The sequence below is a fragment of the Apium graveolens genome, chromosome 3 (assembly GCF_009905375.1).
Source record: "Apium graveolens cultivar Ventura chromosome 3, ASM990537v1, whole genome shotgun sequence".
Classification (NCBI taxonomy): Eukaryota; Viridiplantae; Streptophyta; class Magnoliopsida; order Apiales; family Apiaceae; genus Apium; species Apium graveolens.
This window is the reverse complement of record NC_133649.1, coordinates 39,727,204-39,740,582: the sequence shown is the minus strand read 5'-3', so window position 1 is coordinate 39,740,582 and position 13,379 is coordinate 39,727,204. Positions and strand designations below refer to the sequence as shown.

Here is a 13,379-nt window from a genome sequence, read left to right as displayed (position 1 = left end):
ACAAAAAGTTCAAAATTTTGGGGTTATTACAGTATGTTGCCATCTTGATTTCGAACATTCCCTCGTGCACGAGGTTCCTCCTGACCGTGCCTCGGTATCTCATCATTGTTTTGCAATCTTTCTTGAATTCGCATGCAGTTCCGGTCATGAGGACGCATCCCGGACCCATTACCTGTAGCACTGTGGGAGGCTCCAAGAACAACGATAGGAGCTTCTTCAATGGAGGGCGTGCCATCTCTCCTTTCATTGTATATTGCCATTCCATGTTGGTATCCCATCCTTCCTCGTCCATTCCTTTGATAGCCTCGGCCATAATTCCCGAACCTTCCTCGCGGAGGGGCACGCTCGTGCTCGCGGTGCCGCACCCTATTATCCCTAGGGTATGTAGGGGGCACACGCGTTGTATCACGGGGCCTCGTTTCTCCAGCGTTTCCTTCCTTTTGCCATTCTACCAGCAGCATTCTCAAATCGTCATCTTCCAACCTTATGCCAAGCCTTCTCTTTAAGGTTGAAAAATCTCGTCTCTCCTCATCTTGATTCTGATTATTTTCCCCACGATGACGCTCATCCATCGTACGCCCAGACCTATGTGGGTGTGGTACAACCTGGTTACCAAGACGAGGCCTTTCTCTATCGTCAGTGTCCTCATCGACAAGCTCCACAATAGGTTCTACATCATCAGAATATTCCAAGCATCGCGGAGTGATTCGCGGGTTTTCTCCGCTGGCCTGGGCATCTCCTTCAACTACGGGTGCTTTCCCCACGGCGTGGCCACGACGGGGAAAATGACGACCCCTCCTCGTCCCGCGACGCTCCACCGTATTCAACCTTGATTGAAAACTGTTAAGCGTATCCCCCATACAATACAACTGCTCTAAGATATCAGCGTTGCTGATAAGAACTGGAGGTGTTCCTCCCACATCTAGAGCTCTCGGGGGATCTGCCATGCTTCTGGGCATGTAGGGTTCATGGCGAGTGTAGCCTCCCTCGCCTTCTCCTTCAGATCTGCTATCACTTCCATCATAATAACTTCCATCATGATTGTAAGACATCTTTTCCACCCAAGATTACGATCTTAATCAGCACCCCTGATGCAGGACAAGGGTTAAAAACAAGTAAATGGATAGATAATGTGGATTAACCGCAAAAAACCCACGCCTAAGATGATCCAACCGAAGAAGAATCACTACCCTAGGGTTTCTCAACCGCAGAAAAGAAGTTTGTTAGGATCGCAACCCTTAACAAGAGAGAAACAATTCTCAATTTCAATAATTAATCAATTTTGTATAATAAATCAAATTACAATTGTTTATATAAACTCCTAAAACTTGACCACCAAGTAAAATCTTCGTAATAAAGGAAACAAATCATTTTCTTATTCTCTACTATAATATAGAATATTCATACTAATACTTATATATATGACACTATATATCAAAATACAATTAAATCTATTTTTAACTAAAAAAACAAAATAAATACAAATCAATATTCTAATCTTTCGTTCCGCATCATTCTCCTCGCCTTTGAAAAAAACTCGTCTACGAGTTTTATAATATTTGAGAATCAATGAACAAAGTGATGACTTGTCATAGCACTTGAAGATGTCTAATTCCAACTCCATAAGCCAAATCTTCGGTAATAACACACACAAAATAAGTAATTTTGATGTGTTAGTCGTTGCCAATATTCTGTCAAGGCCTAGAAAATCGACATATTTCACCTTGATGATGTTGTTCTTGTGCTTTACAGCTTCTTTACTTTTAACTACCTCATCTACCTCTTCTTCAATGTTAAAACACTGAATAGACGACTTCTCAACCTCTCGTTTTTCCATGTTGATGCACTGAACTTTAGAAGTTTCAAGAATATTGGTTTTTTCACCTGGAGATGGAGGTTTTACAAGTGAAGGCGGAGGATTATGTTGCACACCAAGTTGTTCCATAATTTTCAGTGTTGCTCGCACATCATGCATTTACAAACTCAAATCTTCAAGCTTATTCTCCAATTTTTGTAGCCCTAGATTGTTTTGATCCATAAATTTATCAAGACGGTTGTTTACTTTACTAGCAGTATCCATTCGGCCAAAATAAGGATTGGGGCTGTTTTGCATGTTCTGAAATATTTAGGGGCTTCTGGTGGCTGATGACAGCTTGTAGGAGGCTACTGGTGGCTTGGAGGTGGTTGTTGGAAGCTGTTTGGTAACTGGTGGAGGCTGTCTGGTGGCTGTTGGCGGCTTTCTGGTGGGTGTCGGTGGCTGGTGGTGGCTGCCGAAGGCTGCTGGTGGCCGTCGGAGGCTGCTGAGCAGAATCTGGTAGCTGCTTAGACTACTAGTAGTTTTTTCTTTTTCCTTTTTTGTAGGGAAGGTGTTTGATAAAAGTTTTGTGAAGGAATGGTGGCTCTTGATACCACTTTGATGCAGGACAAGGGTTAAAAACAAGTAAAGGGATAGATAATGTGGATTAATCGCAGAAAACCCACGTCTAAGGTGATCCAACCGAAGAAGAATCACTATTCTAGGGTTTCTCAACCGTAGAAGAGAAGTTTGTTAGGATCGCAACCCATAACAAGAGAGAAACAATTCTCAATTTCAATACTTAATCAATTATCTATAATAAATCAGATTATAATTGTTTATATAAACTCCTAAAACTTGACCACCAAGTAAAATCTTCGTAATAAAGGAAACAAATCATTTTCTTATTCTCTACTATAATATAGAATACTCATACTAATACTTATATATATGACACTATATATCAAAACACAATTAAATCTATTTCTAACTAAAAATACAAAATAAATACAAATCAATATTCTAATCTTTCGTTCCGTATCAACCCCTCCTTCTAGCGCCAATTTGTTGACGGAGGAGTCTGGTGACAACAAAGATTGAGGTTTCTCGCCGGAATTAAGATCTATGACGGTGGTTCTTCGCCAGAAAATTAAGCGGTCTGTGGTGGTTTGTGGTTGTTTTAGGTTGAGATTGATCAGAGTAAGTGGTGGCTCCCTTATCAGCTCTCAACTTCTTACCCCTCTCAATGTGTCTACGTACCCTTTATATAGGGATCAAGCCTGACGTAGTTCTTGGGGAACAAGAAATCTAATGGGCTTAGACTTCTTATTCCTTGGCCTAGTAGAAGCTCATCCATAATTCATCTTCCTCTAGCTTTAGGAATGTCCAACTATAAGGCCCAACCGCGAAGGCCCAAGGCTCGTCCATAATCGTAGGACTTCACGGATAGTGCATCTCCCTATGCAAGGATAACACCTCGCTACAGCTATCTCCCTTGATTTACGGACGCAGGTATAGCCACGGTTCACCCCAAATGCCGGACGCGTCCCTGTCCCCCGAATGAGGATAACCCACCAGATAGCAGGACAGGTGATCCCAAGCTTTTGGGTGCAAAGGACACCCGTTGAATACAGAAGAAGGCCTTCAATCATCAGGCATACCCTTGGAGGCCTTCAAGCTTTTCACGGACATCCCCCTCCTTGACCGTCTCAAGGAGGGAATTCTTCAACGAGTACCTGCAACAAATACGTTAGTAAAAATAATCATCCATTGCTCCCTTCCAAGCATGCTTTTCCCTGAGTTATCCTTATGAGGATGCATTGACCAAAACACAGGACGCGCCCTATGACATTTGGGTGTTTCCTCACCTTCGTGAAGCCTGTATTGTTTCCTCAACAACTACCTCTCACATCATTCCACAGAGACAGGACGCGTCCTAAGCATGACAAGCGCGTCCTCCAGCCTCCAGTGCCAAAAAGACCATAATTACCAGATAATTTCACCATTGTGGATGCGTCCTACATCCTTAATAAATACTCCCGCAAAATGTAGACGCGTCCTCCTCACCTAGGCGCATCCTAACCTTATTCAACACAACACCGAGTTTGACCGTAAGCAGTCAATATTTTACCTACATTTATCCAATACCAAATTTTGGATATAACACTCTTGGTACTCGAAATCGAGTAACACATATTGGTAACATAAAGTTGAATAACTTCATCGAACTAATTGATGTGCTGTTTGCTTTAACCTTCAAATTCAATTTGATTTCTGTCCCCAGACTTGTTCTAATACCACTTATTCAGTATATTATCTTTGAACTTCAGAGCCTCATTTCAGCTGACAAGCTTTCCCAGTCAAAATTTCAAATACTTGCGTTTGTTAATCCATGATATGTAAATAAGACAAATAACAAGAACAAAAAGAAAAGATGAATACATTAGTAGTTAAGCATGCCAGAGAAATGAGGCAGTAAAAATGATAATATGAGCAAAAAATGTTCTAGTCACATCATGACAATCACGAAAACCAACAATAGTATGAGCAAATAGAAGTTACGCTTCTATGATCTCTGGCATGACATTAAACTTAACTATTTGCCAATGAAATCAACTAACAGTACTGGTCAATATAGAAAATTGTCATTATAAAGATCAGAATCTAAAAAATACATATACTAGTCAATAAATAAAATAAAAATAAAAAAAAAAGATTTCCGACTCTAAATATTTACAGTTTGCAAACTTCCGAGTCCTGCAAAGTCTTAAAGCAACTAAGAATTGGCCATTTTTTTAAATTTATACCCGAGTGCATTATAGAAGTCACAAAATTAAATAAAAAAATAAATTGATTGCACATCATGTATTTTTAATCAGCCCTAAAACTATAATTCATTTTTATTGTGCTAAATAAATTTAGTCCTAATTTCTTTTTTTGCCAAACCAAATTTAAAGTAGATTTCATTAATAACTTGAAAGAGATTCAATCGGGACAAAACCCCAACGGATCATGCAAACTAGTTGAAAAATAAATAGAGCTAAATAATTAACCGTTTTATTTCCCGATTGCTTAACATAAACTGAATACAAATATTAGGAAAATTAAAAATGAAGGTAATGGTTTCTCAGGTAATCCAACATGCATCGCCCCAAAAACAATAACTTCACAATTAACCCTCACATTAACTCCATTGATAGTGGAATGTTCAGAGACTCAGTTGCAACAACTGAATTTAGAGACCTCATTTTATGAATAAATATTTTTTATGAGAGATGAGCACATGTGATTTTCACCACTGTTCCCAACACACCCCAACTATCTACCTGTCGGACACCAACAATAGACCTGCCGAAAGTGTTGTTGTTGCGAAATATTTAGATCTCCTAGTAGTATACTGTCAAATTCAATTTCAATACAACCATCACATAGCACAAAACGAGACATTTAGCATAAAACGAGACAATCAAACACACAAATAATAACTTAAACAGAAAAATAAGAAAAAAACCCAAAATTCAAAAATTTCGGAATAACACCAAATTGTAATATGTTGTTAAAATATAGATTTTGAATCAAAATACTAAATTTTATTATAAATTCAATCTTTTACCTTAGTAGATCTGAAAATTAAAGTGTAGAATTGTAATAAATTTTTCGAGTTTTGTAAAATAAATCTCGATTTTATTGAAGAAAAGGTAAACAAAAGGAGAAGATGAAGATGAATTTGGAGATAGAAATGGGTGCATGGAGGTTAGGGTTAGAAAAGGTAGGTCGGCGGCGGCCAACTCTCGTGCAAGTGCAAGAGAGAAAAGATAAGATAGAGATGCACAAGATTTCTTTGTCGGTCCAGATTTCTTTAAAAGGTATGCACTTAAAAATTGAAGGTGTATATATATTATCTTATTTTTTATTTTTTTAGTTTTTACTTAAGGTATAAATTAAAAGGGATGTTTAGGTCTTGATTTAAGAATCAGTGTGATTGAAATAATGGAGTTCGTAACTGAAAACTGTTAAGATAAGCGGCTTACTCAATAAAAACATAAGTGCATTACTGAATTTTTAAGATTTGTATTATTTTAGTTTTCTAAATTCTAATCACACTTAATTGAAGATAAAGAGTGGGAAATAAACGTTAGATTGTATCAACAATATGTGCATTATTGAATTTTTAAGATTTGTATTATTTTAGTCTTTTAAATTCTAATCACACTTAATTAAGGGCAGTGAGCAAGATCACAATTTCAGTGAAAGAACTATATCTTAATATTATCTAAATTCAAAAATAAATTAGTGGTCGGTATTATGGTTTCAGAATAAAATAAAATATAATAAATTATTCATTCAAATTAAAATAAAATTAACCAGGCTAAAAGAAAATTAAAAATAAACTAAATTTATTTATCAACTATGACACGTTATCTTTTCAATTTCTCCCAACTAAAATAACTCTTTAAAATATCACGGACAAATCTATTTTATAAAATAGAATAATAATACTATAATAACTGTCAATTTACATTTTTCAACTAAAACACATTATCTTTTCAAATTTTTTTTGCTAAGCACCTTTTCAATTTTTTTCTAACAAGCCTCACTTATCTTCTAAAACATAAACTTATCTATTTAACAATATAAAATAATGATATTATAATCATTATAATCAACTATCATTTTCAACCCAATTGCAATATCAATTCAATTCAAATTAGTGATTTAATATTAAAAAGTTTCAATTAATTAAATTAAAAAATCAAACGGTATAAAAAAATATCCATATATCGCGCGAGATTTAAAACATATATATATGAGGATATTTAAAAGAGATCCTCCTTTAGCTAGAGAATCAGATATCCATATATATTAATGTAATTTTGATCTTATGGTTCAGATTTGATATAAATATACGCGCAATGCTATATACTCAAGAAGATTCCCATTTTAGTGTCATCTATTCATTTATGTGATTGATATTAATACACTAGGCCTGCACCTCATTAATGAGTAAACATTTAATATTAGGATGACAATTGTGGAAAATGTTGGGGAGCATTTTTTGGAAAATTAACATTTATCTTTTTATTTTAGAAAAGAAGGGTAGTATTTTTAGTAATGCTACGTACACTGAAAAATATCCCAAAAAAGTTTTTAGTTAGGAATTTTTATCTTCCAGCTTAAATTAGAAGATTTGCCAAAATTATATGCACAGTCAATTAACTAACTTTTTTTTTTGACAGGACCAATTAACTAACTTGCCATGTATAGCAATCACTTATACGCTATAATTGATTCATTGAATAATTTTATTACAAATTCTAATTTTATTTAGTATACAATCGGGTTCCCCGTGATTGAGGCAACAACTAATTAGGTTGTTAACCAAGGGAGTAGTTCTAAAGACCTAAATTTAGGTTCTACAAAGTAGTAATTTTTTAAAAAAATTCGACTATGTAGATTTTTTTTTTACCTATATTAAATTGCCAGTACGAAAAAATAATAAGTAAATTTGGTAGCGTAGACACCAAGTAGAATCTTCTAGAATTTTATGACAAATTCAGCACCGGAATTTGCATTCATTTTTTCTGTTACAAAACTTATACTATCAAGTTGTTAATTTCTACGTTTCAAAATTATTTGAAATCCATTTCCATAAAACTGCATTGATATTTCTATGTCTAACAGATAAATTGATGAATTCTAAGTACCAAAGTATATGGTTTACTTTGTAATTGAGGCTGTAATTAATGTTGTAACATCTACTATTATCTTTAATATCAGCCATTAATTGTGCCTGTGTTTATGTATATATACAGCCACATAGCCATTTTATTATTCAGAAATCGATCAAAGTATAGTTTTGTGGCTTATCATAACACAAAAAAAAAAGAAGTTATAATTTTATTACTCGTCACATTACGAAAATGGAGAAGGTCTCGATTATGCTTATAATCTCTTTTGCTTTGATATTTGCTGTTTCGAGTAAGTTGAATATTTTTTCTTTGCCACCAAATAAAATTGATCAATATTATTTATTAGTGATGTTGTTGACATTGTAATGCAGGTTCCCGAACGTTGACAGATAAGATGGTAGAAGGACCAGAATCAAGTGATCCGTACCACATCACGATTTTTGGTTATTGCGAGGGTCCAAACGGCAATGCGACTTGTCTCCAAATTTGTCACAAATATGCTTGTCCTGCTCAATGTCACTGTGACCAGAGGATTAAATCTTGTGTAATCGGTTGTTAATGTTTTCTTGGCTCATGTTGTATTTTGTAACTTTTTTATTAATATAAATAAAGTTTATCGTTTCTTGGTCTTTACTTTTTTTCTTTTCAATTGTACTTTGGCTTAAAAATAAATAAATATCTTAAAATTTTTAAATTTATTTTTCTCTAAAAAGAGTCTAACGAGGGAGTTGGAGCACACTGAATTCCAACACTATGTTTTCATGTGGTTTACTTCGAGAAAAATAAATAAGAATTAAGGGGTACTGTATTCGTTTTAGATTTTAAAATATTGATATTAATTCATAAAATTTAAAAGAATTTAATTGATTTTACTTGTTTATGGATTTCGACGGAGTTGATAAACGAATCTCGCATAGTTTTGTCTTCTCATTTTGTGAAATTTTTCAAAAATCCTTCAAAAACTCATGCATTTTAAAGAGATTTTAAAAGATTAAAAAATGAAATAGCAAATCCATCAAAATTCACAAATCTTTCAAATAAAAAAAAATCTACGGATTTTTGAATATCATCATGATTTTTAAAAACTCAAATTGAATACCGCCAGATTTAGTATACTTTTTAAAATCTAAATTAAATACACCCATATTTTGAATACGATCAATTTTAAAAGATTTTTTTAAAATCAAAAGTGAATATCTCTTGATTTCAAGAATCCAAAAAAATCATTTAAAATCTTTATTAAATACACCTCTCTAAATAAAATTCACGAATGAGACAGAAAAATTTAAATTATATACAGTTTGTTATTCAAATCTATATTTCCATCTTTCAGAAAAATAAACTAAATCCAAATATTTTCATTTTTTTCCCAAATACAATTTTAAGGGTTTCCATGTATATAAGTTAAGGATGTGTACATATTATCTCTCTTTTTATTTTAACTATTTTAGCTAAAGAATAAATTAAAAGGGTTGTTTAATTCCTGATTAAAGAATTAGTGTGATTGAAGTAAGAGTAGAGAAAATCTTTCTAACCAACTAAAATAAAACCTCTAAATATCACTGATAAGTCTATTTTATAAATAGAATTATAATACCATAATAATACCTATCAAATTACCTTTTTAAACTAAAACACATCACATTTTCAAGTTACTTTTTAATTAAACCCCCCTTATCTTCCAAAAATAACATAAACATATCCATTTAACAAAATAAAATAGTGATATTATAATTATTATATCAACTCAATTTAAAATAATGATTCCATTATAAAAAAATTCAGTCCAAATTAAATTAAAACATCAAATAATATTAAAGAAAGTCTGTATATCAACGGAAGTTAAACTAATATATATCCTTCTTAACGAGACAATCATGGACTCTATATATTGATGTAATTTTGATCTAATAATTCATATTTTATATAAATATACGAGTACTTTTATTTTTGTTTTAGGGAAGAAGGGTAATATTTTTATTATAAAAAATACCGTAAAACATATGTATATCTACACGAACAGGATCAGTATTATGATTAGAAGACTTGCCCAGATTATATGTACGGTCAATTAACTAACTAGCATTTTTTAGGGTAAAGTTCGATTTGGTTCGGTGTGATATTTGGCCAAAATCAAAATCGACATTGTGTATACTCTATTTTTTGAGTTGAAAATTGAAATCGCAACCGAAATTATCGGTTCGGTTTCGATTTAAAAATTTTCGATTCAATTTTATTCGGATCAATTTAATTTAAAACCGCCTTAAATAAAATTAATAAAACAAATCCGACTATGCATATTTATAACAAATTATAGTATTATAGTCTTATAAATTATTTCTGGGTTGTAATGAATATTATATTGCTTTTAATGGTAACAAACATAATACTCCCTCTGTTCCTTTAAACATTTCCTCTTTGCATAAAAACACAGGTTTTAAGAAAATTAAAGCTGATGTGATTAGTAATGATTGGGTGCACAATATTGGAGGGAGATTAGCTAAACTTTCCCCCCATTTTGCTTTTTCAAATGACAGGTTGACAACAACCAATCAAAATACAACATTACATACACATGGATTGATGTTAGAATTGCACTTCTCACATACAAATACAAAATTAATCTAAGTAGTCAGTTGATACAAAGCAGAATTTATAAATTTGCTCCTCTACTCATAAAATCTACTCCATTGGTTAAACATGAATGGTGATGGATTCTTTTCTTTTGATCTTAATGAACCACCACCACAAGAGCCTTCACACATGCAACATCAGTTTGATTTAAATGAACCACCTGTTAACAAGACAAAACCTTATCAAGGTGCAGTTAAAGATGTTGCCATTAAGTACAATGTCACAGCAAGAACTATCAGATACATATGGAGCTTAGCAAAAAAACAAAAGGCAGCGGGGCAGAGTTATAACATGGCAACAAAGGGGCATAATTCAGGAAGGAAAAGAATTCAGGTTGCACCTAATGCAAAAGATATTAATATGGGTGATAGATCATGCATAAGGGACTTGGCTGCTAAGTTGAATGTGTCATCAAGTACATGTGGCAGAATGATAAAGAGGGGCGATATTAAACCTCACACCAATCCTTTGCATCCTGGATTAAAAGAGCCGAACTTGTTGCAAAGGATGGAATGGGTTCTGAACCTCCTCATGGGAGATACAGCACAAACAAAAAGGCAATATAAGACTATGTTTGATTTTGTGCATATTAATGAGAAATGGTTTTACCTAAGTAAGAAATCACAAAGAGCTTACTTGGAAAAAAATGAGAAGGGAAAATACAGGTCTGCCAAGTCTAGTAAGTTCATACCTAAGGTCATGTTTACAGCTGCTGTTGCAAGACCCGGATTTAATGCACAAGGTGAATGCATATTTGATGGGAAGTTGGGCATATTCCCATTTACATATCAAGAACCAGCAAAAAGGACTTCTAAATACAGAGGTAAGGGCACTATTATCACTAAGGTGGTTGAGTCAGTTGGTAGAAAAGAGACAAGAAACATGCTTATTAACCAAATAGTCCCCGCAATAATTCAGAAATGGCAACCTAGTGAAGGTCCTAAAGTGATATTCATACAAGAGGACAATGCCAGGACTCACATTTCTCAAGCTGATGAAGAATGGCAACAAGTGCACCAACAAGGTGATTTCACATTTATTCTTGTCCAACAGCCACCAAATAGTCCTGACTTAAATATTTTAAACTTGGGATTTTTTAGAAGTATTCAGTCCTTAATGCACAAGAAAATGCCAAAAGACATTGACAGTATGATGAATGCAGTGCATGAAGCATTCTATCAGTTAGACGCAAGTACACTTGCAGATGTATGGCTATCATATCAGTATGTAATGAATGAAGTTCTAAAGGTGAAGGGGTCAAATGATTATCTTGTACCCCATGTCAATAAAAAAAACTCAAGGCTGCAGGACAACTCCCACTTCAAGTCACAGCACCATTGTGGGCGGTGTTTGAAGCATGGCAACTGGTATATGGACCAGGTCAAGGGGTCTGACTTTTAGTATGTTATGCATATTGGCTAATAATGCCAAATTTTGTGTTTTGAGAACATGTTTGTATGTTTGCAGAATATGTAATCAAAACAATGCAGGTGCATTTTTGTATAAAATATGAAGTAAGTCTTCTCTAAAATAATGCACATATGTACATACTGCACATCATTCTGCATCTAATTTTACTATATACTGCCATTACACACCACAAAGAATATCTACATGATTTCAGAAGTTCAGAAGTTGTATTTTCATCATGCCTACAGGCTATCACTTAGACTAACAAACATGATTTAAGGAAAAACATTTATCAGAAAGAATTCATGTAATCATGAAGTTCATTGAACTTAACAAAGTAAAATCTGATGTTTCAAATATTCTATTGTGTGCTATACATCAACAAGCAGATTCAGAGAACAAAAAGCATTTTTACTGCCTAACTCTGAATTGGGAAAACAGCATAAACAGGTAAGATATAACCAGTTAAACTGATACTGATGGTTTGGCTAACATTTCCAACATATAACCATGAGTTCCAATCGTTAAATATATTCTTTTCAGGCTACATGGTTTCTTAAAATTCAATAAATTAAAATCACAGCTCTAAGATTCAAACTTTAAACACTAACAATCAAATTCACCCATTAATCAGCTAAAATCAAGTCAAAAAATTCAAATTAAACACTAAATAAACATGCATCTTCAGAAAATATACAATTCAGTACCCAATTCAAAACTTATATACACACACAAAATTAAAAAATAAATACCCAAGATACTTACAAAATTATGAACACGAACATGCATCTTCAGAATCGGAGCTAGGATCGCCATCAACGGAATCAGATTTAGGATCGTCGTCACCGGAATCCAAGTGCAGCTCTACCAGATCGGTGCCACCGGAATTATCATCACCCTCATAGTCATTAATTATATTTACATGCGAAGACGATTGAGGTTTTCCGTTCACGGTACTCTCCGATTTATCTTCTAATTGCTCCGAGCGTACCCCTCTCAATCGATTGTATTGAAGGTTGTAGCCATGTTCGCCGTCACAAAGAACCCCTTTGTCGCCGTCACATTATTTCCAATCATATCAGAGAATATAACCATCATACATCTCTGAAAAGTGGCCGGTGCGCCACATAAGCCAAACGAAACTCTGCGAAAAGCAAACGTGCCAAATGGACAAGTGAAGGTAGTCTTTTCTTGATCCTCTGGTGCAATACATATCTGATTATACCCCGAATAACCATCCAGAAGACAATAATACCCATGACCGGCCAACCTGTCAAACATCTGATCAATAAATGGAAGAGGGAAGTGATCCTTCCTTGTGGCCTTGTTCAACTTTCTATAGTCCATGCATACCCTCCATCCTGTGACTGTTCGAGTGGGGATGAGCTCGTTCTTCTCATTTTTTCCTACCACAGTAATACCTCCTTTCTTAGGTACACATTGCATGGGGCTCACCCAAGAACTGTCAGAAATAGGATAAATGATTCCTGCATCCAGCCACTTCAGAATTTCTTTCTTCACCACTTCTTTCATGATAAGATTAAGTCTTCGCTGTTGCTCAACAGTCAGATTATTTTTGGTTTGGATACTGGGCACAGTTTTTAAGATAATTCTATGACTAAAAATGGAAATAGGAAAAGTATTTTGAATGACCCAAAAAGGAAAATAGGAAATATTTTAAGAGACGGAGGGAGTATGTAACTATGCATGTTTATGATCTTTTGAATTTTACTCTACATTTCAGAATTTTTTTATAAATGCCAATTTAATATATCAATTAGAACATAGAATCTGAGGTTGTCCAAACAATACTATGAAATAAAAGGAGCTCTATGCTCTTCTTGGCCTGA

The 13,379-nt window shown here is 34.0% G+C and overlaps 1 protein-coding gene across 1 annotated transcript; it reads left to right on the top strand.

Annotated features, from left to right (window-relative positions):
• Positions 1-10,185: 10,185 nt before the first annotated feature.
• LOC141714147 (uncharacterized) lies at positions 10,186-11,520 on the top strand. The gene has a single exon (XM_074517683.1). The coding sequence runs from the start codon at positions 10,186-10,188 to the stop codon at positions 11,518-11,520; it is 1,335 nt and encodes a 444-aa protein (XP_074373784.1).
• Positions 11,521-13,379: the final 1,859 nt, after the last annotated feature.

What these genes read in the sequence shown, in the direction of transcription:
- LOC141714147 (XM_074517683.1), top strand. Translation starts at nt 10,186, where the DNA reads ATGAATGGTGATGGATTCTTTTCTTTTGATCTTAATGAACCACCACCA.